This window comes from Apteryx mantelli, chromosome 2, assembly GCF_036417845.1.
Source record: "Apteryx mantelli isolate bAptMan1 chromosome 2, bAptMan1.hap1, whole genome shotgun sequence".
Lineage (NCBI taxonomy): Eukaryota > Metazoa > Chordata > Aves > Apterygiformes > Apterygidae > Apteryx > Apteryx mantelli.
Window position 1 is genome coordinate 56,320,482 of NC_089979.1, and position 27,772 is coordinate 56,348,253.

The 27,772-nt window shown below is 36.5% G+C and overlaps 1 protein-coding gene across 3 annotated transcripts; it reads left to right on the forward strand.

The window, feature by feature from the left end:
* Positions 1-5,959: 5,959 nt before the first annotated feature.
* NDUFV2 (NADH:ubiquinone oxidoreductase core subunit V2) lies at positions 5,960-27,772 on the forward strand. 3 transcript variants are annotated; one of them, XM_067290695.1, is made up of 9 exons: positions 6,007-6,090; positions 8,092-8,170; positions 8,369-8,431; positions 14,360-14,422; positions 14,519-14,635; positions 16,282-16,450; positions 18,996-19,105; positions 23,150-23,226; positions 24,133-27,772. In XM_067290695.1, the coding sequence occupies exons 2-9, from the start codon at positions 8,162-8,164 to the stop codon at positions 24,224-24,226; spliced, it is 702 nt and encodes a 233-aa protein (XP_067146796.1). In that variant the 5' UTR covers positions 6,007-6,090; positions 8,092-8,161; the 3' UTR covers positions 24,227-27,772. The 3 variants fall into 3 exon arrangements, with proteins under 3 accessions (XP_067146795.1, XP_067146796.1, XP_067146797.1); XM_067290694.1 differs by lacking the exon at positions 8,092-8,170 and having other exon boundaries at positions 5,960-6,090; XM_067290696.1 differs by lacking the exons at positions 6,007-6,090; positions 8,092-8,170; positions 8,369-8,431 and adding an exon at positions 11,842-11,913.

Genomic DNA, 27,772 nt, shown 5'->3' on the forward strand with positions numbered 1-27,772 from the left:
AATCATTCCTAAGCTTAAATTAATATTTAGCCTAAATACAGAAGCAATGTAAAAAGTAAAATCGTATTGTTTAAACAATTTGGAGGATGTTCTTCCTTATAGCTTTCAGTATGCAACTTGGGAGACTAAGTTAGGGAAGTAGCTCTTCAGGCTCTATATACAGTCAGTAGAGAGTCAGATAACTGTAGAAGGAGTGTAAGTTCCTAGCTGGAGCATTTGAGTGTCAATATTAAGTGTGTGAATACATTCACCTCCTCATCCCATTCTATTAATAGTTTAATTGAGAGGAATTTGTTCCTAGTGCCCTTCCCACACTGTAAACTGGGAAATATGAATGCCTGATCATTGGGAACTGAATTTCTCTTAGCCTATGGGAAAAGTACAGGACACCAAGTTATAGGTCAGTGGACTTATGTTCTTTTCCAGCTCTGTCAGTGACTTCTTGTGTGACCAGTGGTCAGTACACATTTGCCTCACTTTTTCCTATCTGTAAAATAAAGATAGTAATTCTTAATGACATTCTAAAAGAGGTCTTCATCTCTGCAGAACTAGGTCTTAATTATATGCTAACTATGATTATTTTATTTCCAACACAAATATCTATACAGACACATTCAAATGATTGTTACGTACTTCTAAACAACATGAGTAGTACAAATAAAGGATACTTAAAATTAAGATTCTTTCTAAACTTCAAAAACATTTCCATGTTCATATATAATATGAAATGTACTTCCACACAAGGGTGAAATTAAAACTGCTATACCATATTGAAACACTAGATTTGCAACCTGTAGGAAGAGCACATCTATTCAGGGGACATAAAAGATATCTTTGTACAATGCCATGGTGTAAATAGCAAACATCATTAACATCATTAACATATCCTTTATCATTCCTTATTCTGTCAGTGGAGGAATTTTTCAAATGACTGACTTGCTCATCAGAGCTCAGTAACATTAAAGCAACATCTAGAAACACAAGCAGTGTGCAGGCATGCTGAATAAAGGGTAATGTGTCCTAAAGGAAGTACACTGTAAAGAAAAAGCACATCATGTTTTTGTAATCATATGAAATGCCATCTGTATACAGAACAGATTATATCATGAAGGAATGCCATCACATCCTCTTTAAGTACAGGTTTTATTACTTCTATATTTAAATATATATCAAACATTATGATAAACAATACATTACCTGGCTAAACCACATGTCAATATTTTACTGAGTTTACGTCTCCCTAGCTACAGCAAAACTTCCTCTCATTCATTCAGCAGGTATTGTTTGATGCCAACGTTACAAACACCTTACCTGCATTAGGTACACAATACTGCTTGAGCTTATTTTCAGTCTCTTTCTCCACCATTTACTGGTACTGCTACCATTTGCTTCATGCAAACTGTGGAACAGAGACACAAGTGTCTGTAGTACTCAAGCCATGGAAGCAAATAGATCAGTAACAAAAGAACTGAAACATATTTGTTATATACAATGGGCTGTGAAAGCTCACACCTTACAAACTAGTGGGTCAGACCCTCAGCTGAGGAAAATCAGTTTAGTTGCCTCTCCTTCACTGGAGCTTCACTTTCCACCAGCAAAGTACCAAGACCAAATGAAACCGTCATTTCCCTTCTAGCTCAAATTCAACAGTAATAGCCAAGGCTTGATTTTTTGTTTTCTTACATTTCTAGTAAGTCTAGCCCAGCATTCCAAGATTTACTGTGCTTATAATGAAATGTGTTTTATATTTTTAAGAAAGTAGCAGAATTATTCTGCTGAAATAATTTGTGTTGTTTCCTCCATGTGTTTCTGTTCCTCTAATGCTTTTGGCTATAAGAAAGGGATTATCAATCCCCTTTGCAGCGCTATAGATATAAATTGTCACTTGTTCCTTACATTTTCTTCTTGTCTAAGTTCTCAAGTGCACAGGTCAACAGATCTACAGTAGAAGACTTTCAGGAACAGAGATGGCAATGTGCAGTGTTGACTTGCAGTAAAAATTGATGGGTGCCTTGTTTCAACCAAGATTTTATCTGTAACTATTATGTATAGTTCATAGCATTGCAAAAATGCACCTTTTTAGCACAGAAGATATGGCCAGTTACCTTTGGCAGTGTCACATCCCTTCTTTAGAAATGTCTTTTCAGATGCTATAACACCTACTATACCTTCCAGGTTTCTCTGGTATAGTAAGGATTATTATCATCCCAGACAGCCTCCACCCTACAGCTAGTATTCCCTGGAGTTCACTTCCAGTTTGGTTCTTAATTGTTATTCAGTGCTGTGGGTAAGCAATTGCATTATCTTTTTTTCTGTTCCATGTTCCTTCTTTTTCTTTCCATTTTCTATCCTTCTACAGTTGTTTCTCTGAAGAAAAATGTTCCATAGAAATGGTTCCATGCACAATCTCAACACTATCCATATAGTTGTCTTTTGTTGGAAGAACTCCTTCTCTGATGCTAAAAAATATCCATTCTAATATTTACAGTTCTCAGCTGAGCATATTAAACTAGCAGGCAGCTCATTGTCTGCTTTGCCTCTAGTTTGCTTACAGAAATGAATCTTAGATCATATTTTACACTAATTCTGCTCTGTAGTACACATAAATTATTGATGGATAAAGTGTAATCAATCTCAAGTATAACACCATTTTTTCTTCATTTGAAACACTCCTGGGGATACACATCAATTTTTCGCACAGTCTTGAAATGTGAAGGTTCCAACAGAGAATTTTTGTTTTCTGATGATTTTAGGTCCTTATTATTGAATATGACCTCTTTTATTTTCCTCCTGTGTTTTCACACTTCCTAAAATAGAATACTATACTGGCTAATATGAACATACTAACATTTAATGCTGAGGTTCTAGCAAGATCTTAATGCTTTCTTTTTTAAAAAAATATTTGACAGCAGAGCTGATCAAAGGCTTTTTAATGTGATAAGAAACCTGTGATACCATTTGACAGTGTTTATGTTCTCTCCAGATGACCTGCTTTCAGAAGAATTTCTTCAAATGGCTTGCCGACATTCACAGTCCCTATTCAATGCATGTTCAATGCATGTAGAAGGCAGAATGCACAAAGCCGGTGGGTAAGCCTGCAGATCACTGCAGATACTGGACTCCCATTCAAGGTCACACTCTGTTTCCAATTTATTTTTTCAGTATTATCTTCTAATAAATAACCTGAGTTTAAAATCTGAATGCTTGCAAATGCTTTTGTTTCTTGCCTATTAACGCATTTATAAAGTCCAAATGAAAAATGTGTATTGGGCTAACCCTTATATAATTAATAGATTACTATAATTATATATTATATATTATATAATCAAATGTTTATGAACTTGTCTGCACATAAACACTCCCTGACTCTAATCATACATGGCTTTTGCTATTCTTAGACTGTATGCCTAGGGCACATTCTCAACAGGATATAAAAATTTGGCCTAGCAACAGAATCTGTAATCTATGCTTGAATATTGCTGCACCATTATAATTGCATTGCTTTAGACAGTGTTTGAGGAATTAATCTCAGGGTAACCTATGAGTACAGAAATGAGATTGATAAGAGACTAAATAATTAGTAAAAGCAAATCAACAAAAATATACTGGTAGCTGCACTTAAATTACAAATGCTGATAGTAGCTTTCAGCATTGAGGAAATGAAGAATAAGGAGCAGGAAGACAACTGCTAACTGCAGTAAAGCCAAATTTAAATGGCAGTAGTCTAACCAGAGAGCTAGTACCACATTCTGGCTGATTTGTGTAAATGAAAAGGATTCTGTTTAAAAAACATTAACAGTAACAATAGCAGTTGCCAAATACATACATGCAAAAACATACATATATAGGTATATGTTTGTGGGTATGTATATGTGCAATTACCTAAAAGACTAGTAAAATAAAGTATCTCAAATTGTTCCAGTACGTGCATTGCTTAGTGTCTTTGGCTTTGTCTAGACCTATCTGTTGAGGTGGGCCATCCATCCGTGGATGGATCCATCTGTCTTGCCAATATACACAGGTTTCTTCACAGGAGCCCTCCAGGTCCAACAATAGAGGTGAGGCACTGCAGTCCTGTCTACTCTGACCCTTTATCTCGACACAGTGTCCTGAAGGGTCATTTTATCAGTACAAATCCATAATGTAGCCATGAAAAGTTTTTTATAAAATTCAGTTTACGCTAGTGAAGTTTAACCTGGCTTCAAGTGGCATGACAGAACAAAACAAAACAAAAAAAAAACAGTTCTGTCTGCCTGCAGTAAAAAAAGCAGTTCTGCCTATTTACTTCAGAAAAACTACACTGAATTAATAGCAAACATTCTGGATGGAGGAAAACACAGTAAAAGGGCTGAATTTTTGTTATATCACACATTTAGTAAAAGTACTTGATACTCTTAATGTCAACCAGCAGATCACTACCATTTTTTATAATGGTGAAATATATGTGGGTAGATATTCACTGAGAACTGCATAAGGGCATGAATTTAATAAGGCTGTATCACTGAGAGTCAGGGTAGACATGAAAGTGGAGGGTGTGGGGGATATTTCTGCTCGGGAAGAAGAAAGAGATGGTGGGAGATACTAGAACATTGGCTAGTGCTTTCAAATCTGCAATGATGAGTTCCCATCAGTAAAAATTACTTCTTTTTTAATTATTACTTGCAGAACGTGGATTTATTTTACAGTGAAAAAGATAAATTTGCATTTCTCACCTGGAGATCTGAACAATAAGGGTCTCACAAAGATGGAATTGTGTCCAAAGTTTCTAACAATGTGTCGCATTTAAAGAAGAGAGAATCAATTATTATTTTCTTCAGTGCCAACATTTTTAATGTATTAAGTGAAACTAGAATGTTTATTAGGGGCCAAGAAGATATCCAAAGGTCTAGATTTTTCTGACCCAGGAAGGTCAAAACATAGATACATGTAGTCCAGGCTTTAAATGTCCTAATCAACCAAGCTGGGCAGCAAGATGAGGAAGAAAACTGAGAACCATAAAAATTCACTGGTTTCTGTAATTTTGTTCATATTTTATTATAAATATTTGCTTCCACAGGGATTTGCTTTTTCACACTACTATACGTCACAGAAAGTAAGTCACAACGGGTTAAAATTCACAGAATGTTCTCATACACATCTTATGGTTTGCATGTGTTACTTGACACAGACTTTTCACACCTGACAGGACAGCATTTCAACATTGGCAGGTGAGATGCCCTGAATAACTTTTCTTTCCAGAACACAATAAAGATACCAGCTAACGGAGTAAATTCTTACTAATATTAATGAGGGAGGGTTATCTGGTTTTTTTTCCTCGTGGAAGAGATCTATTTGCTGTTTGAAAAATAGTTGGCTATAAGGTTGCTGTTTTGTGGAACTGATCTCTACTTTTTCAGTGGATCCGTGCCACTTGAGGAAGTCAAGCATTTCAGGCACTTGGATAAACAAATTCTGGCTTTTATGGTCGTGGACACATCTTGTCAGTCCTGCGTTTTTAAACGCAGTAAAGAAGCTGCCAGGAAAACCCAGTCGCTATCAAGCAGTGATGGGGAACATCACAGGAACCTTTCCTATGGCAGACACCAGCTCCCTGGTGGGGGACACCCTTCAAAGGGCTGTGGGGGAGACCCCCACCTTCACGCCATCCTGGGGAGCCCGTCTTTCCTCCCAGGGCTGTGACAGTGCAGGGACTAACCACCATTACTGCCTCCGCAGCCCTAACCCCAAGCCAGCGTTTGCCCCGCGAAGACCAAAGCCCCGCGCCCCTTTTGGGGAAGAAAGACACCAACGGTCGCCAACGGTCACCAACGGCCGCCAACGGCCCCCACGCGCGCGACCGCCCGAACCCCGCCTCAGCACGGGCGCGCGCCCGCCGCGGCAGCTGCCCCCTCCCCCCCGCGCGCGCGCCCGCCGCGGCAGCTGCCCTCCCCCCGCGCGCGCGCAGGCGGGCGTCGCCGGCGCATGCGCGGGGTGGCTCTCCTTGCTGCTGCGCCGAGGGCAAGCGCAGGCCTCAAGGAGAGTGAGGGGGGGGTTGCCGTTGCCGCCGCCATGTTCCTGTGCGCTCCCCTTCGGGCTGCTGCGGCACGCTCGGTAAGGGAGAGGCTGCCGGGGCGGCGGCGTCCTTCTCCGCCGGCGAAAGGCGGTCTGCCGGGCGGCGGGGGCCCCCGGCTGGGGCAGGCGTCGCGGCCGCTCGGCCCGAGGAGGCCGCGGGAGGGCCGGGGCACCGCTGAGGCGGGCGGCGGCAGGTCGGGTCGGGTCGGGAGCCCCCGCCGCGGCGTGGCCGTTGTAAGGGCAGCGCTCCCGGGTGTCTTCCCCCGCCGGCGGCCCTGGGCTTGCCGCAGTTAGCTGACTTGCCTGCCGCAGTAAGGTTAGTGAGCGGTAGGGCCGCTGTTTCTGCAGCGGGCTCTAGCAGTGAGTGCGTGGTGTTTGTTGTAGGTTATTGAGAGGTTTTTCCCAGTGGGAAATAATATTTCTGGAGTATTTCTGACTTACCCTTGTGCATAAGGCCAACCACTGGAAACTCCCTGAAGTTCTCTTAGTTTGCTTTTCGCTTCTTAGTTAACTCTTCGCACCAGTTGAAATTATTTAAGGCAGTTTAAAAACAAGGACTTTTCATAGTTCTTCAAGCCTGGTATTTTACAGTTTTTTGGTTCTCGGGAGTAGAGCAATATCTTGGGAGAGAATAAGCATTTTCACTTAGAGACCAGGAGGATGGGTATTTTCATAGTGTCAGACCTAAGAAGTGTCACAGAATTATGGAGCTCTTGCTCTCTATATTTGTTGGAGTGAAACAGATTCTTGCAGAGAGCGATCTGGAGCAGGCATCAGTGCCATAAAGTGTTTTGGAGATTGTTTCTTATCATTAGTTACCTGAATTTTATGATGTAGTGGTGTTCCCGTTGGAGACAAAACTGTGTTAGATGCACTTAGTGAGATTTATACCAGAGTATCACATCTTCATTTATGTGTTCATTTCAGCACTGTCTGCTGAATTTCAGATTCACTTGTGTGTGCTGCTTACGCTTTATTTTCTTTTGTCTGACTTTTACATGTTTTCTGGTTCATCAAGGGCACTCAAGCTGGGCCCAAAACTGACTTCAGGCTTGCAGTTAGCTTGGTGTGCTTTGTGTCAGTTGATAAAGAAAATAGACTAAGAGTGTCCTGGAAAAGGTGGTGAGTAGGAATGGTCTGCAGTCCATAGTACAATTTGTGCATCCCAGAGGTCATTCTAGCCCCTGAGATCTTAATAGAAATGAATCGCTTCCCTGGCTACTGCTTAGAGGTGAACTAGAAGTGGAGAGCAAGGAGGAAATGGTTGCATACTGCATAATATGCATAATACAGAATTAAAAAAAAAACCCATACTTTCTGGAAGGACTGCTCATGTGACAGAGAGAGACTGCAGTTTGTGGTGTTTGTGTGGCAGGTGAAACTATGTGATCTGCTGCTGAAAAGATTGAGCTGATTAGTTATTTTTTTATAGAAGAGCAGTGATGATAGTTGCCTGGTAGTTAGGCTTGGATTTCAGATCTGAGCCTGTGCCTCTATTTTTGCTAATTTGATGCTGATCCACTTGAAATCCCACAGACTTTATAAGATAACAGAAGCTAAGCTGTTAAGGAGGGATTTTTTTATTGAGATATATTTATTCTACTCTAAGAACTCTGAAAATTGATTTAGAATTCAATGTAAAAATTAATATAAACTTGATATAAAATGAAATTTGATACAAAATGTTAGCTCATGATAAGATAATATCATAGAATGATTTTAGTGATGCTGATCAGAATCTAGCAGTGCACATCTCTTTTGGCATGACAGATCCAGACAGTCCTGCAGAGACTAGTTGAACACAACTTGCATATGGATCTGTGTTTTGTTGGTATTTCAGGCGCATAACCTTATGATTTGTGCTATTAACCCTACTGTTATTATTCGGTTACATAAAAGCTGCCAAAGTGTGTAAATGCTTACAAGAGAAGGACCTCAGTAGTTATGGTAGTTTCTGCAAACTTTTGAAAGCATACACAATATAAAATAACAAATTGGGAAAATTCTTCACGAAATGTTTGATGAGAATTTGTATTCAAGGCAGTTACGTTAAGGTGTTGCAAAGAAGTACCAGTTTGAAGTTAAGGATTTCACTTCTACATTGTCTGAAATGATCAAGGTGAGTTAAGAGATGTGCTCTCCTAATAGTACAGAAGAGCCCTTAATATTCTCCACTTAATTTAAATCATTAGTCATGACAAGACACTCAATGATTTACAATTAGACTAGAAATGAAGGTAGTTCTGAAAGCAGCCTGTAGCAGCTGTGCAAATTATTGCCTATTGATTTAACACTATCTACTTTATTTTGCTTGTAGATAAGACAAATCCGACACTTGCATAGAACAGCTGTGTGCAACGCCAGTGGAGCCTTATTTGTGGTAAGTAATTTCCATATGCTCTCTGCCTTACTGAAAAGAGCATGTATAACAAGATTTGTATATGTTTTTTTTAATCCACCTGAAGAAGTTCAATAGAATGGTTTATATTTAATGTATCATTTCATGCAGTATTTGTGTGTATGTGTTTGCAGATAAGATTTTGTTTAAACTTCTTGCATTATAAAACAGTTCTTGTTTCCTTTTTTAATTTGTTAGTTTAGTTCATAAGTGAAGCTTGTTAAACTTCTAATTTTTGAAAGTCAATATAAAAATGAATCTGTTTTTTCCCAGAAACAGGTAATAGAGAGTAAGCTGGGAAATTTGTTTAATCATACAAGCTGAATTGAACTGTAACTTCCTAGGCAGGCCGTATTTCTTGACTGCTAAAATTTGCCACAAAATTTACCCTTAGGTCTCATTCTGGCCAAGTTCACTAGCATCTGAAAAGTGCAGTTCTCACTTGTATTGTGTGTCATGTAGCACACTGAGTAATGATTCATAATGAGGCCATTAGGCATTATTGTAATACATATAAACAGTGATAATGACTGCAGCCCTGCCCCTAAATGTGAAATGTATGAAATGGATATGTTGTCTTTGTACCTCTGAAGAGAACCTGAAGCATCTTTGAGGTTCTGTCCCATTCTGCTTTATTCAGAGCTCTGTCTACTCTGCAGTTCAACAGCTTAGTAATTTGGCATTTTCCACAACATGGAATAGTAGAAATAGTAGAAATCAGCATTTTACTATAGAATTAACCATTTTGTTGGAGCTGTGTGCCCAGAATTTTGGGACAGTTTTTTTTTCTCCTTTCTGCAGCTGTCTCTACAGCTTTTCTTATCATTGGATTACAGTACATGCTTCCTACACTTTTCCAGAAACCTGAGCAGGCATTGGTGATTTATGGAGTGAGAGTTAGTATTCAAGGAATAGAGGAAATGTGAGTGTAAGTTGACAAGTTAGGAAACCTCAAGAATAGTCCGAGGTTGGTGAAAGCAGGGAAGAGGTGTTTTTGGCATCTTAATGGATGTCAGTGTCTGGCATATGAAGCTAGATAGCTTTGTAAATTCTCCAGGCATTTATCTATGTTTATGTTACTGTTTAAATGATTTACTGGAGGAAGAAGTACAAAAAGGGAGAATGGGAGGTAGAAGAAGAGCTGGGTGTTTTAGCTACATGTTATTTGCTGCTCTTTTATTTAATAGTGTCATTCACTCCTTTTATTTTTATTCTCCTACAGAACTTCTGCTAGAAGAGAATAGGAAATTGTTTGCATTTTTCTGTTTTTATGGGGACATATTTGTTCTTCTATAAAGTAAAGGCCTATGGGAAGAAGATTGTTGGATGCCATTATGTATGCCTGTAATTGTTTGCCCTAACTGCCACTAAAAAGCTTTGGAGCAATTTTCAGATGCTAATTAACAAAACAAATATAAAGAGGAACTCTTTTTGCTGAGTTGAGCTGAAGGTATTATTTTAATCAATACTAGGTGTTTGTATACAGTCAGAAGATGGGACTTTTATTGCTTTCCACATTTCTTCAGAGAAAAGCAATATTAAAAAAGTCTTAGTTTTCTAGAATATCACTAGCATATGGCTGTCTGTCTTATTTTCTAAAGTGTCAAAGGTTGTTAAAACCTGCTTGCAGAGGAATAGTGGGCTTACTCTGGAATAACTCTAACCTCCCATTGTGGTGGTTCTCTTTGAATGTCAGTTTACACAAATGTCTTGTTTTTGATTTGCAAAACAGAGCACATTGTCCAGTGCTTCTTGTGCTTTTCGTATATGAAACCTGGGTATGAGGAAGGGAGACACATACAGCATATTTCTTTTGTAAGAGCAGGGAACATGCTGATGAGGGACCTGGTTGCCTTAAAATCTAACTATTTAAGGGTGGTATTATTTTATGTGCCCTTGTATCCCTTTGCAAATTTTTGTCATTTTGTTTTCTTACATATTAGCAGAAGCACTTACCCAAATGAGAAAATTTCTACCTACTGCAACTCCCTCTTTTTCAGAAACACACAAGAAGAGACTTTCTCTGGAAAGAGATTGTCTGGTGTCATCACAGGCAACTGTATGATACTCTTCATGGAAGCATATCAAGCTTAAAAACTAGGTAGATTGTTTGCCCTTGGCAACCAGATTTACTATATTTCTGATGGCTAGAAAACTTCCAGTTTCAAAGATAATTTTATTCACAACAGCTGCCTTTTTTCTTTAAACGTGCCTTTTCTGTCTTTGACTTTTACCTGTCCTTATCCTCTTTAACAGCTAAAGTTTAACTCTCCTACTTCGTTACTTCATGGTCTTAAACATGAACTGAGTTTCCTCAGCACATCAGTTGCCCTTGTGTGGACTTTGGATATAGAGCTGCATAGGAGTTCTGTACAAAAAGTTAGAGACTTGCTATAATATAATTTTAATTGCTTGTGAAGATGGTGAGCACAATACTTGGATTTGATAGCATTTCCAATGTTCTTCATTTATATCTCTACTTCTGCTGAAGCAGTGAATACAGGGTACTTCTTCCCCCATGGAGGAGACATAGGGCATTTCTCTTCTGTGCTGATTTGATGTGGGCTCTTACCAGTTTGCTGTCCTGAATATCTTTTCACCTGCAGGCCACAGAGTTCTCATTTTGGTTTACAAATGTTTTTTTAGACTGATATTTACCATAGGGCATAGCTCAAGGTTCAGGTTTGCTTTAGATATTGAACCAGCTTCTTTGCAATGTGGGTGAAAGCTAAATTATTCAGGTTATGCTACTGTAATTCTTCAGTTCTCTTTAATAATTCTTTGTGTCCAGAAGGACAGATGAATTTTATCATAGATCACTGAAAAAGAATAATAAAGCAGCCCAGTTTGTTGCAGCAAACAGAATCTGATATAAACATCCAGCAGCTTTAGCACCTTACGTGAGATAATATCACCAACATGAGGACACAGTTATCTGGGTGGGCTCTCACAGTGCGGTTCTCACTATAAGTAGGTAGGCTGAATCCTGCAATACAAATGTGTTATACAGGCATACCTTGGAGATATTGCGGGTTCGGTTCCAGACCACTGCCATAAAGCGAATATTGCAATAAAGTGAGTCGCACGGTTTTTTTGGTTTCCCAGTGCATGTAAAAGTTATGTTTAGACTGTACTGTAGTCTATTAAGTGTGCAATAGCATTATGTCTAAATAAACAATGTACAAAATGTGACATAGAGACATGAAGTGAGCACATGCTGTTGGAAAAATGGCACTGATAGACTTGCTCGACACAGGGTTGCCACAAACCTGCAATTTGTGTTTTTTTTGTTTTTTTTTTTTAAAGGCAATATCTGCGAAGTGCAATAAAATGAGGTATGCCTGTAGTCAAGCTGTCCTTGAGGTTAAAACACATTATGTGAGACTTTAGGAAATTGGGGAGCACAGAAGAAAGGAATCGGAAAAATGTGTCTGGATAGAGATCTTTTTCTTCAACAGATTGTGGTAATTGGTCCAGACATTGTTTTTATTTTTTTGAGTATGGGAGGATGTCTTAATATATTCTTTTCAATGTAATATCTTTTCCAATATTGTGGCCTTAAGCAGTGAGTTTAATCTTGTTCTCCAGAATTTGTAGCCTTTAAAAAAAGGCAGAAACGCATCCTTATCATATAGGAACAAATCGGCTCATGTAAGTCTCAGATAAATGGTACATTTCAGATGAATGGAAGATTAGGGAGCAGGTGATTGGCATATCCCAGACAGCTCGGTAGGCCTAGTACTCTGTAAGCTCTTGATGAAAACTATCAAATTGCCTTGTGTCCACAGTACAGAATTAGATGAAGCTCACTTAGGAAGCTGGAGAACACCAGATGTGACAGTTTTTAGTTAGTGTTCACTTGTGGTGTAGCCTTTTATAACATGTCTCGGGGCCTTGCTGCACAGAACTGACTGTGACAGACGGTAGCTGCAGATAAAAAGTCTTTGTTATCCTGAAATATCCTACGTGTGAGAAGGAGTATCAGTTTAGAGATGATACACTGGCAATAACAGCTGTTCTGAACAGAGGGAGGTTTTAATAAACCAAACATACTTATTTGCAAACGAAATTGAGATCAAGTACAAGCAAACTATCAAATGTGTATGTAAGGCAAAACAGCAGCCTGAAACAAAAAAACATGCAGATTTGAGGAGGAAAAGTTTAAGTTATGGAAATATTTATCATGGATCTGATCTGTGCAGCTAAGAAGTAGAGCAAGTTTGTAAGGGAAAAATTTCCAAGCAGTCGTGTGTGTCCCCCCCCGCCATCAACCTCTTTTTGAAAGCTCTAATTGAAACTGGTAGAAAACCCTCACCAGCATCATGTATGAGGAGCTAGATCCTTTATTTGGAAGGGTCAGTCTAAAATACTGGCAATTGTATTCCTAAAAAGTGTTTTATGTCATGGTCTAGACCACACAATAAGCAATAAAATCATACTTAATAGTAGATTAGTGTGTTCAAAGTGTATCAATTATCTTTCTGTAATTCTTGTTATTAGGGAAAGTCATCCTTGGTAGATAACCATATATTGACTGTAGTTTTATATGCAGCTTGGAATGATGGTAGAGGTACATGCTCTCAAATCGATGGTGGTGGTAGTACTGTCTGCTCCAGGATGTAGGCAAGATGAGCAAGAGAATCTCTCACTAGACCAACAGATGAAATTGGAAGTTAAGTATTTGGTCTTTCAACATTAAAATTTCTAAACATAAGAATCTGCATAAAGAGAATGCTGAGTGCTTGGAACACAATGTTGTGCATTGGAGATAATCTTTCATGGTATTAAGTCTTTTAGGATCTTGCAATATGAAGATTGTTCAAGGTGTCCTTTACTGCTTAATAAGAAGGCGGTGTGGGAATTGCAAAAGTACCCTAGGTTACTCGAAAGAACAATCAAAGTGATAGTCAGTGGAGTGGATTTTTCTCATAAATACACTTCTTAAAAAGCTTTATTTACTAGCAGATCTTGGACTACTTTTAACTTAAAGCCTCAAGAATAGGTTGCATTTTTCCCCAAACTTTCTATTTAATTTGAAGTTTTCTCAATTTTAATTTAATTTTAATTTGAAATTTGAATAAATTTGAAATCAAACTTAGCTAAGAGTATTTTCAAGGATGCCATAACAAGCTGCTTAGAGATAGCTAAAACTGCACAGAAAGTTTTCCTGGTGGGTAAGGATTTTGTCAGAACTAAGATTTCATTAAAGGAAAATGTCACATTCTTCAAAACTTTTAAATGTATTTTCTGAAAAAAAAAATCAAAAGTAATTTCAATTTTATGTGATGCAGAATATTTTGCTTTGGAAATGTGAATTCAATATTCTGCTTCTTCCATTCTGGTTCAGAATTGTTTCTAAATTAAAATTGTTGAAATCTGTTGCAAATTCTAATCAAGAGTGTATGATAAAATCAGTTAATATTGTGTTTGAAGAACATGTAGATGTTTTAGTTATATAGCAAGCTTCTTGATGACTTTTAAATGTTTTTACAGTTAAGGTCTGTTGTGGGGGGGGGAAGGGCTATTGTTTAGTGCCTTGTTTATTAAGGTGTTAATGAGAGAACTGTTAATCCACCCCGATGAGTTTGTACACAATTGCCAAACTGTATTAACAGTATAACAAATGTCTGTTTTGAATGTATCATATTCCTCAATAAATTTAATAGGAAATCACAAGAATGTCATCATCTTTAAAAGTGATGAAATAATTGTCATTATTTTCAATAACTTTCAAGGAGGTATTTAGTCATTTATGATTTGAAAACTATGAAATTTTAATTTGGAAATGTATCAAATCCATTTTGTTCAAGAAACTCAACCATCTAATAGGAATATATTTTACAACAGTAAATCTGTTCTGAATAAATTCCTGAAAACCCTATTTTTACACATCTATTTTCTCTTTTTAAGCACAGAGACAGTCCTGAAAATAATCCAGATACTCCATTTGAGTTCACACCTGAAAACCAGAAGGTATGCAGACAAAAAAGCATGTTAAATATGCAAAAAATTGACTTTAGATAAGTATTGAAACTTTTTTTTTCTCCTCCCCTCTTTCCCTTTAAAAAGCGAATAGAAGCAATCATAAACAACTATCCAGGAGGACACAAATCTGCAGCTGTGATGGCAGTACTAGATCTGGCCCAAAGACAGCATGGATGGTTGCCCATATCAGCTATGAACAAGGTACTCAATTATCTTTTAAAGTATAATTTTATCATTTTTTGTTTAAAATCTAACTATTAATAGTAGGATATTAACATTTTTTTATCAAAGCATACTAATGCAGGAATTTAAATGTGGCACAGAATTACAAGAATCCCCCATGAGACTACCCTTAAAAAAAAGGGGGGGGGGGAACTGACGCAGTAAACTCTTGGCTCTGTCGCTTTACATAATGTTAGTCCATTGCTAGAAACTGCTGACACAACAAAACAAAAATTGCACAGTCCTTATTTAGATAGACTCTTTTTCCTATCAGAATCATCCTGGAAATAGGAATACAATTTTGAAAGGTTTTGTTCACTGATAAGTTTGGGGAAGAGATAAAAACTATGATGATAGTTTTTTTTTCTCCTTTCTTGTAGATTAGTGACACTACACATTGCCCCTACTGTCAGGAATGTACTTAATCTCTATGCCTGTGTTAAGGACTGTGACTTCTGCAAACTATGCTTTGGTGCAGTATGTGTAATGAGGGTCTCTTAACACCCCATAGCAAGTGCCTGTAAGACTATTTTCTTACTAAATTATATATTAAAATTGTGTCAAAATAAGCAAGCAGAGTGTTCCGAAGTGATAGGTTACATGATGGTAATCAAATACCTAGAAATGTGAAATTTAGTTTCTTGTTCACGTGAATGAATCTATCATATTGTGTGTTGCTGGTGTATCGTCAGTTTTAAAGTGAAAATGCTTTAAGTTCAATCTTAATGTGCTAAATGAGGATTGTGTGCATTGTAGTGATTAGTGAATAAGTTAAGTGCCCATTTAGAAAAAACAAATTGTCTGTTACTGTTTCTAAAATGTAGGATAAAGTCTCAAATCTCTACTACTGAATGGGAAAAGTCTCCTCTTATGTTGGCTTAGCCTAAGTTTGAGATACCAACATTTGCCATGGTTTGTTATTTGCCTGCTATAGGTACTGGAACATAAAGCAATAAGGCTTTTGAAAATGCATTTAATTCTCAACCTGAGCAGTTTGTCAGGGTTCCAGTTTAATGAGGCCAGGGATATTTATACCAGAACTGGCTCCATGGATCCTGCTTCTCTCTGTATTTATTAGCTGTGACACCAGTCTACAAATGTAGTGGTGCTGTTTCTAGGGCCAGCCTTGGTGTATCACAGAACCTGAGACAGACCTGCTGTGTCTGAATTAGGTGAGCGTAATACCAGCTTGGGTGTTTTCCCTTTACCAAAAGGCTTAAGTGGGTTAGTGCAGGCAAATGCATACAAGTGGCCGCACAGCAGAAGAGTGCAAGTGCAGTATGAGCTGGAGCCAATATGGGCAGCTGGAACCCAGCTGACTCCGGGTAACCAGCTTGTGTGTATGATGCTAGGTGCTGGAGGAGGACTGCTGACTTGAGCTCCTAACTGTGCAAATCTGTGGCTTAGTGGAGTTTGTGCTCAAGCAGGATTGGCTCCATCCAACAACTTGGGTGTCTTTTCTCAGTGCTTCAGTACTGTTGTGCTTTGATAGCCGCTCCCTCCCATTTATCTGGTGTTACTCTATTACTGCAGATAGAGGACAGGTGACTTTACTGAAATTATGAAATTTCTTTACTGGTGCTCTATGAGAATTCAACATAGTGTCTGTCTTCCCCTTGTTGTAGGTTGCTGAAGTTTTAGAAATGCCTCCCATGAGAGTGTATGAAGTAGCAACCTTCTATACAATGTATAATCGTAAACCTGTTGGGAAATACCATATTCAAGTCTGCACTACCACGCCTTGCATGCTGAGAGACTCTGACAGTATTTTAGAAGCCATTAAGAAGAAACTTGGTATGATACAAATTTGTAATTTGCTTTTTCTAAGTGTGGTTTAATAACGCATTATTTCCTAATTGAAGTAAAATTCTTCATATGGTGGGGACAGTGCAAAAATATTTAAAATTCAGAATGAAATCATTGTAGGGGTAAGCACTCAACATTTCAGATTTTGAAAATGAAGAATAAATGCCAAATTGGAAGATAACAGTACAGTAGAACAGAAAAGGCCATTGCTTTGGAGTGCCTTTAATGGTTTTACAGGCAATTTGCCAGGAAGTGAATCATTCTTACTGATGTTTGAAAAAGAATCTTGGACTGAGAATTAAGCCCCATTCCATATGTAGAAGAGGATTGTGAATGCCACAGAACTTTTTTTATATGCAAAATAAGATTTTTCAGGTATATGCTATATGAAGATTATTATTGAATTTTTTTTAACTTAACTAAATTTAACAATTTACTTAAGGTAATATGAACATAACTTATAAATTCCTCACATGAAAAGTCAGTTGAGACTCCTACATCTTACGAGGTGTAGAGATAATTCATGGGTTTTGTTGGTTTGGGGGTTTTTTTTTGGGAGGTGGGGGGAAGGAGTTATGTGGAGAAGAGGCAAAGATCAGCAGCTAACAACTTCTCTTCTATGAAGTCACAAGCTATACTGACATTTCATAAGAACCACTGTGATAAGAGTTGCAGAAAGTTGCTTGTGATCTTATCTTTCATGTACTCAGTTGTCTGAAAAAAGCATTTTTTGCTGAGGTTCTTCATGGTTTGTACCTGTTCAGAGATGGCTTAATTTCTGTTAAAACTGTTAGTTTGAGAAATCAAAAGCAACTGTTTTCTATACTAAGAATATTTATGTAGTTATTACTGAGACATAGACCTTACTTAGACTTTTATGAGTTCTCATTCTCCGTCTAATAACTACGGAGGAAAATTGCTTTTTAGCTTGCTTTCTTTCATGGATTGGCTGAAAGATTTCATGCAAAGTGGCTTTTGTAGTGTAGTACCTCTATAACATGATAAATAACTAGTTTTGGTGCAATAATAGCAATGATGAGAAATCACCTTATTCTCACTATCTACTTCTGTCTGATCCTATATTAGTACTGGTTTTGAGCACATGTGAGTCTTTCCCATGTAAATATTTTTCATAATTTCTTTGTTTAAATAGTATCATGTGAACAGTATTGTGGCTATGCTAATAAAATAATCAAAAGGCAAGAGGCTGCAATGTTACAGTCTTACTAAAATAGCAATATTATCTTCATTCAACTGTTTGCATTTCAGTTCTTAATTATTAGGTACAGTTACTACAGGTTAATATAAATCCAGCAGCTTAGTATCTGTTAATAATGTTCACTGAAGTAACCAGAAAGGTGTCTATTTTAAATAGTTCAGCTAGAAGGAAAAAGAACTCCACCAGTTTGTCGGCTGGTGGACCATCATTGGAATGGCCTATTCCCACTGCCTTATTTGAGAGAACTCAGTTTGGGAACCCCAGTATGGGGGAGGGGGGAGGGGAGGTTTAAGACTGAGAGAGGTGGTTTTAAGATGCGTAGCCAACAAATCATGAAATATTGTAGTAGTCAGAAATTAGTGCTCTGAATTACACCAGCAAACATTTCTGAAGCTAGGAATTCATAGAATATATGATGCAGAAAACCTGGGGAAACTCCTAAGATGAAGTGCTTAGGAGGTACATACAGAGAGACAGATTAAAAAGTACATGTACATGCATTTTTTTATTACGAATGCATTTTGATAACTATTTAATTTTGAAAGATTTGCTGTATCATATTTGTATATCTGCTGTATAACCCATATGTCCTTTTGAATATAATGTAATTGTAATTTTTATAAGTAGGGTTTCCATGACTGTTGTGATCTTAATAATATATTTGTGTAAGTTGCAAGAGCATTTTTGCCACTGGCTCCATCTATAATAAAGGAAGGTACTTTCAGAGGGCAAAAAGGATACTATTACAGCCAGATCACATTCTCGTATGCTATTTGGCTTACCTGTCTGCTGGGGATGTCCGTATCTTTATTGGTTATATCACTGAAAAAAATGTCATGGAAGCTAAGTACACGTACAGAGCTGTTCAGGAAAGAAACCTTAACGTATATATCTGGGAAGTTGTTTCTAAATTTGTAGCCAACAATCTTAATGCTTAGATCTTGGTTAATTTGGGAATTCAGTACTCAGCACTGAATATTACGCATTTTACATCAGTATATGAAAGCTATATTCTCCCTCTTTATCTCTTCCACTGTATTGATTGCTAAAAATGTTCCTAAGCAGAGCTGTTCTGTTTCTCAGAAGTGTCACTTCATGATTATTTTTTAATAAATCATATTTGTAAAACTGTAAATCAAGTCTCCAAAATGTATCTGAAGAATTCACATTTGGACTCATTTAAGAGATTTTAACTGTGCAAATGTGTTTAAGGCCAAAATGTAAGTAATGAAAGAATCATGGAGAACTTAAAATCTTGCTTTGTTAATCCTATTTAATAACCACTGATGAACCTAATATTCTTTATTGTTTTAGGTATAAAAGTTGGGGAAACAACACCTGATAAACTCTTCACACTGATAGAAGTGGAATGTTTAGGTGCTTGTGTAAATGCCCCAATGGTACAAATAAATGACAATTATTATGTAAGTATCTCATTCTGTTTTAAAAGACTAAACTTCTTTAGTGCGTAACCTATATTTTATTAATTTTATATATCAAGTATTTTCATTCTTCTAGATTCTGAAGCTTTGGTCAGTTACTTCAAGTTCCTATTGCAGGGACAGCTTACAACCTAGAGCAGCATCTTGTAGTTTCTTGGCCTCTTAGAACACTTCATCTGTATCATAATGTACTGATGTCTTCTGGTCTCTATAAAAATAGACATCATAAATGTTCTCGTTTTTTGTAATGAGATCATGAATAGAGATCCTTATGGAGGTACTTTTTTTGGCATATCCATATAGTAGAATGAGTAGTCTTGCAGGTGGCTTTCAAATTGAGAAAGAATGTTACTCTTTGGGGGGATATTTTTGTTTTTAAACAACTCTCCACATTACAGCCTTATTCCAATTACTGTAGTTTTCACTTTTTCCCTTATCCTGTTTAATCAAGTTAAGGAGATGTATCATCTGCTAAAAAGTCAGTTTCGGCTTGGAACCTAATTATTAACTGGTTTTGCCTTTCCATATACTAACACCAACCCAGCTCCCTTAACATTAAATATATTCAACAAAATTCAGTGACAGTTCTGCTTTGGGTTTTGTTTCAGGGTTTTTTTGGCCACATGTGAAATAACACAGACAGTGTTTTAAAGCTTTAAGCCCAAACAGCCTGGTTTTGTCATTAGGTAGCATATGATGGAAAAGAAAAAAAAAATCTGGGGCATAAGCTTATATGAACATTGTGGAAAAAGTCCAAAAAGTATTAGACATGTGGTGGTATAGAACAAAATGTTATTTTCCATTTTGTTTTTTTTTTTCCCCCAGAGGAAAAACTTTGAATCAGTCACATTTGCAAGAATGGTGAAATTAACAAAAGTGCAATATATTGCAAGTGGGATGTTTAGAGCTAAGATTACAGAAAATTAACATTAATAAGTGATAATTAAAGCTCCAAAAACATGATGCTTGAAAGCATCCAGTTCATACTGAAAGTCACTTGGGCAATCCCTACTCCATGTTTTGATTGATGCTTCCAATATTCTCTTTTTAAAATTTGACTGGGACACTTTCTGTATGGAGCCTGACTACAGAAGAATAGCTCTATACTTTTCTAGTTTAATATTGGAATATTGGACAATGCATTGGGTTTTTTGTATCTTGAAATACAAAGCTCATTGTCAGTACATGCTTTATCATGAATTTAACATGTTACCATACAACGTTCCTAATGATACTGAATGGTAGTACATGTGTAACTGATGGCACAGTGTCTTAACACTGCTTTCAGTATTCCATTTGTTTAAGCAGGAGATTATCTTTATGGTTCTACTGAGTGCTAAAATGATGGCTGCATGGAAGTTGCATAGTTTTTTTTCTTCAGAAACTCTCTTTGGGAACATAGCTAAGAAGATTTGGATCCTCTTCACAGTATCTTTATCTGTTTAAAAATTCTTGTAAGAAGCTGGTAACTTTTTTTTTTTTTGGACTTGTTTAAATATATGAACCACAGAAATCCTGAAATACTATTTAGAATAACCTGCCAATGAAGAAAGTTTCTTTGTAATCCTCATTCAGCACACCAAAACAGTTTTAGTTAGGGATTCAAAGATCTTACATGCTGGTATTCTTGCATTTCTGAAGTATCAGCCATGTATGGCTGATAAGTAACATCATTTACTTTTCAGAAAGTAAGTTCTTGGCCCTAGAAGTTTGATTCTTGTGTACTCCAGGTCTGATGTATGGTGAAAGAGTGATGAAAAACAAATTGAGAATTTTCCTTTGACTTCATTGAGTGTCTCCTTTCCCTGCATTTGTAAAGAATGAAATAGTAGCCAGTACCTTGTTCTGGATGTCTTTCTGAAGACAGTACTGGCTTTTCAGACTAAATACTACCTATATCCAGGCTGAATACCACCTACTTCTCCAAAACCTTATGTAGTCTTTTTGGATGGCATCTCACTGGTGCTGTTTGCAATGAAGACTATACTTCCTCTCCTGTATGTAAAGGCTATGTATTTGCAGGGAGCAAGAGCTGTGCTTTCTTTATCTAATAACATGATCTTTCCTGGCCAGAGATAAACATTGGGAGTGCCTTCATTGATACGATGTTTGGTTTTTGTTTTTTTTTTCTTAAGCTATCATAGAATTTATGAGTAGATCTAATTATTCTTTACAGTATATTGGTATCAAACTCCTTTTTAAAAAAGTTCGAATTTTGTTCATAACTCTTTATTCCAATTCACCTTTGTTGTCATTTATTTTGATAAACAACAGAATGATTTATATGTGTTGCAACCTTACTGGTCTGTGTTCCCCAATCATTAATGTGTTAAGCTAGATTTGTGGTACAGAATATTATGACAGCATTTCATTATCTTTTTATATAAAACACTACTACTTTTTCTTGTGCCTCTTGGTTTCCAATGCAGAACACTTTCCATTTCACTCTTATGACTATTTAGTTTGCTTAATAACCTTTTAGGTAATATTTTGTCTCTGTCCTTCTAAAGATGTTTCCTTCAACTGTTTTAGTCTTCCTTTTCTAGAAATTGTTCCTGTACAACAATGAAAAATGTGCATCTGAAGCAGACAATTTTTCTTACTTGTGCCATTTTTCTAAAATAATAATTACAAAGGGAACCAAATACTGTCTTTTACCCTTCATATTTCATGTAAATACAGCATACTGGTACTGTATGAAATTTTTAAAGTTTAAACTGGTGTTTTTCACAGTTGCATTTAGTTAGATTCTTGAGTTTCCTGACATAGCCAGGATAAGCAAAATGAGAACACAGAAATACTGTATCAAAAGGAAATTCTGCTTTGAAACTAGAATTTTAGTCAATGCAATTATTTCCCTTTTAACCTGTACTTTTTTCAGTACAGAGCTGACTTGGAGCGAGAGGCATAATAGTGTATTAGGAAAACCCATAACCATGAATTGGTGAGAAGTCAATTTTTTTAGCTTAGTGCAGATACTAACTTTAAAATATACCATATTTCACAAAGTTAGGGAATGTCACTGAGTCACTGCTAGCATAATGCTGTCTTAAGTAGTTTGAGTTGTAAAAGTTTCCTGAGGGAAACAGTGTAGCCTATGGAAGAAATGTGAAGCTTAAGAATAGTATTAAGAAGCAAAAGCTTTGGCATGGTAGAGGAAAAGGGAGCGAGACTATATGCTAAAATGGAATTCATATATATATATTTTTTCCTTTCAGTCACATTCTTGACTTACGCAGCTTTGGATGAATGATGCGTTTCTGTTATAGTGGCCTCTCTATAATTCTGGACTGAGAAGTTGTGTTATCATGGATTTTATTTAAACTAATTTTGAAAATATTTTTAAACTCGTATTTGATAAGCTTTTAAAAGCACTCTAGAACAGTTTTATTTGGAAATAAAGGTCTGGTTTGACACCATCTGCAAACTTTTAAGTTTCTGAATTATGACTAACTGGGATGTCATCAGACCAAGGGAATTCATTTATCTGTTGAAAGAATTCAGCCTTTAAGTAACGTGTGTGTGTGTGTGTATATATATAAATATGTGTGTATATATATAAATATATATATATAAATACTTTATTTTGCTATCACAACATCTGGTAATTTTTTTTCTTTTTAGAACTGTTCTCTTGCACTGTGCCCACAATTTTTTGGCACAGCTGAAGTCATGCAGCGTGTGCAACAGCATGCATGTATTGGGTAGGCAGAAATCCAGTTTGCTAATACAATGGGAAGCTGAAAACAAACCCATGTTATTACATGACCAGCTTGAATATTGTTAATTTTAACATTATTTCTGCAACTGTGTACAACATATAAATTTTACCATTAGAATATGACATTAGGCTTTTCAGTTTTTCGTAATTCTTTAAATCAGTATGCACGTATTAATGGTAGGATCAAACTTACCTATGCTAGGATCACAGCCAAGGGGGCTGCTAATCTGATGATTTGTGGATGCTGCATTTAGCACAGTTACTGACTAATTTTTGCTTTAATAGTCAATGATCTTTTTTTACAGGAAGATTTGACACCCAAAGCTATTGAAGACATAATTGATGAACTAAAGGCTGGCAGAGTTCCCAAACCTGGTCCAAGGTATGCTGTATTTGTATAATAATGGCCAACTACTTGCAGGCTGATCCTTTGGGGAAAAGAAACTAAATTCCTGTTACAGGAATTTTAGTTAACTGCTTAGAGCTAAAAAGCATTCATTAATTTATTGAACAGCTTGATGTGTGTTCAGTGCCCTTCTGTATCTTCCAAGCCAAGCAAGAACTAGAAAGAACTGCAAGAAGATTATTTCTATGTTCCTAGGGACTGACTACAGGGGGAAATGAGGAAATGGGAATTCTGATCTGGCTCAGTACTTAATTAACAGGTGAATGACATCAAGAGTTTTTGCCCAGATCACTTAAACCAACAAACTCCTGCTGATTTGGGGGATTTTTGACAATAACCAGAAAGATCTAGAGTTTGTGGAAGGTTTATGCCTGAATTTTTCTTATGTATTATTTCCCTTTGTTCTTTGTCAGCCCAAATATACAGATGTATATGTGAATTTAGCAATTAATTAGTACCATTTCACTTGGATATGTGATTTATTCCCATTGTTTCTATGATTTTTTTTTTTTAAATAGGAAGAAGATAATCTTAAAAGTTATGGCTTCTAAGTACAGGGATGCATCTTAAGGATGATTGGTAAAACTGGATAGCCTTTGGTATTGCTGGGATCAAAGTCACTTTTGCTTGACCTACCTATAAAAATAACCTAAATGATGGCATTATTATACATTTCAGTTATCAAGTTGCATGTTTGGCACTGTATTTGAATTTGAAAGCCTTTTGACTTACAGTAGTATTCCATGTTTCTGAAGGATGAATAGGAAGAACAATGGAAAACAGTGGCCTTGGCTTCAAGTCAGATTTTTAACCATCTATCCAGTGATTAAACAATATTTGAGGTTAATACCAGCAATAAATAACACTGCTGTCATTTTTCAGGAGTGGACGTTTTTCTTGTGAGCCAGCTGGTGGCCTGACTTCTCTGACTGAACCACCCAAGGGACCAGGGTTTGGAGTTCGAGCTGACCTCTGAGGATTTTAATATATGATAAACTCTGAAAATAATAAAGTAACTTTAATCTCAGTGAAATGATTTATGTTTACTACTTTAAAAAAACTGAAGCAAGTAACAGGAATTGGAATGTCTCTAACTCATCATGGTCTTAACTACTGTAGAGGATAATCATAATTAGTTCCAGATCATAAAAAAGTGGTTCTGTAGACTGTAAAGTGACTCACTCAAAGAGTCCATTTATGAACATCAATAAGTCAAAAGATGTTAACTCCAGTGACAATTCTCTCAACTTTTACTAAGTAAAGGTTCTTTGAAGAAGGAGCAAAACTGATTAAACTGAAGGTTTGGCAAATGCATAAGCAAACAAACTGAAAATGGATTCTCTAACAAAATTTCATTGCATGGTACTTTTAATTTCAATAAAAAATATGTAACAGGAAAGGTGCTCCAAGATGTCTTCTGTAAAAATCTGGTAGGTTCAGTAAGAGATGATTCTTACTTAAGTCTAATTCTTTCTACTACCATTCAGTGGCCTTCAAAAACTTAACAATCTTTTTACCATGTTTCAAAAAAATAAAGGAACAGTAATAATCTACTAAAAGAATGAACAACGAGTAAGTCACTTTTGTACAAATTTATTAAACACAGACAAAGCGTGCAGTTGGAGTAAAATGCAATACAATGGAATAGTTTAACACACTGTAAGTGTAGTATATGAAGGTAGTTTTTTGATCCACAGGTCCTTTTTTGACCTTACTGCTGTGTATCAGCTACTTTTAAGAACTAATCTAGAAGTAGGAAATGAAGGTATTTCTTTTCCTGATACCAAAAAAAAAGTTCAAGATAACAAAAACAACTGATTGCATATTAATACTGAATATATATGTGCTTGTAAAATCAGGCAAATGAATCATATTTTTAATGTGCATTCCAAAGTAATTTAAATGTTAAGGAATGTGAACATTTTAATCAATTGAAACCATATAAAAATCCTGGGAATTCTGTCTGCCATGAAAGTACACTCTTCTTACAACTAATGTGATCAATGGAGTTGATTTGTAGTATTTTTACTGTATTCTTTATCCTCTTTAGTTTTGGTACTCTGATTAACAATAGCTTTCCAAAACTGTTCTCCCTCTTGAGTCAAATTTTCTATTAATTTCTCCACATAATGTTTATCTCATATTGTCCTTTCAAGTCCCACCTTTCTTTCAACAGGCTGTGTGAAATTTCTTGCCATATTGTTACACAAGTAGTGTTGCTGTTGGTATTTTGAGAGCAAAATAGATATATACCTATTTTATATATAAACTTGCTTGTACAATACTAAATTTATAAAAGGAAATCAGTGAATTGCAAACAACTGGGAAAGTGAATTTTATAAATACAAATGCAAGACATGGGTGAAGCAGCCACCTAATAAGCATTAAAAATCTTGTACATAAATGATATACTGTGCATATAAGAAACTAATACCTGAATCAAAAGATTATCTGTAATTTAAAGTTGCTGAATACCCTTCTGAAAGGTTATTCTAATGTTCTTAATGGCTACACTCCTGTAGCAGGCCAGGCATTCCTGCAGTACTTCCAGAGGCACTATGTGAACTGACACTGTTTTCCCTAGTATAAAATAAAGAGATAGCCAGCATCATGTTTTGATGCAAGGAAAGGTAGAATTTAACATACCAGCCTATAACTAAACTGTTTGCTGTACTGTAATAACAAAGCTGTATTCCAGTTCATATAGAAAAGGATTTCCTTATTCCAAACCTAGCATCAGAGTAGGCAAGTTTTTAATGTATACTTTGAATATAAATGAGGAATTTTTTTATGCATTATGGAACTATAAAGTGCTACAACTACTATTCATGTTTTTGTATATAACTGAAACTGATTGCACAATTGTATTTAAGGGAGAGACAGTTTTAGAACTGCTTAGTTTGCTCACTACAGAGTTTGAAACAAAGCTCTAGAATGCCTCCCATTCTTAAAGCTGGACTGGACAATTTGCTCTCTTGTCCCACTTCTCTCCTCCCATTCATCGGCATCTTTATATGAAAATCTTTTGTAGTCTTCTGTTTGTTGGACATGTCATATTAATGGTGTTCTGCACACAAATTGCATTTTACCATTATTTTGATGTAATACGTAACAGGATAACTCTGCAAATGACTTGATTGGAAAATGGCAATTTATTTATGTTCCTTATTGCCTGATACAATATTCTATTTAACTAGTGATGTATCAGATATGTAAGGCAGCTGTAGGACTGTAAAATACTTGGAGAGAAAATAAGCAAGGAACTACTGGTTTTCTCTCTCACCATATCCAACTCAATTATGAGTCTTTGTGGCCCACAAGGGATTTTAAAGACTTGCCATGGTTTCTGTATCAAAAAACCCCCCAAAAACTGGTAATCATTGTGTTAAGATAAATGATTAAAGATAAATTCAGACACTTGAGATTGTTTCAGGTTTTGTTGAAATCTTAAGGTTTCAAATTTCAGATGTTCCAACTGAAAACATTCAGGCTTCTATAATATTCTTTTTATATGTAATTTGCTACATGTTCAATAATTTGAACTTCAATTTTATATTCAGTCCAGTCTTGGAGCATACTTTGTGATAAACTATGGATGTGAAATTCACTTTATGTTGGACTGTGGTGAGGATTAACAAGCTGATCATTCTGAAAGAGTTCTGGAATAGAAGAGGAGGATTTGAGTGTGTTAATTCCTCCAGGATTCTTGAATAGCTCCAGATAATACTGTGTGCTTTTACTAGTATTATTGAAGACTCTTAGATAACAGAACTGTTGAAAGGACATCATTTCTGCTATTTTTAACCATTAATAGCAGATGGTTTCTGATAGCATTTTTGGGCAACTGAAACTAACCTGTCAAGTACTTAAATGCTTCTAATTCTGCAGATCAAAGCTACTGGTTAGTATCTTGGACTATATAAGTATCGGGTGGTGTGTTAAATGGAAAAGAAGTTAACTGCAGCAGAAGTTAATTGATTCCTTAGACTGGTAAAAGCAGCAGTAACAATCATTCCATGTTTTTGTGTTGTCTTGCCTACCCCTCTCCTTGCATGAGGAAAGAAAACCCCATACTGTATTGTTTCTCCCTAATTCTTACCAGCACAGTAAAAGAGAGACCTTTAACTGGGGGCGGGGGGTAAGGCTACCGAGAGCAGAAGTCTTGGGAAAGGAACAGAAATGTCAGAGCATGGAAGCAGAAGACACACTAGAAGAATCCACTGGACTGGGAGAATGGGTTGTTGTTTTTTTCCCTTGGTAAAGATGGGATAACCAGTGATGTATTTGATGTTGGATAATGGAAAAAAAGACTTCCATGAACTCCATGCACTGCTAGAAAATTAATGACAGAACACAGTTCCAGACAGACAGATTTTCATTGTTTCTTGCTACTTATATCTGTCCAAAATGTTAACTGGTTCACTGGCTGACCTGCCACTATCTACCACAGGCCTGTCTTGTATACATCCATCAGTGTGTTCATTTTGCAAGTTCTTAGAATAAAGTTCCTATTTTCAAACTT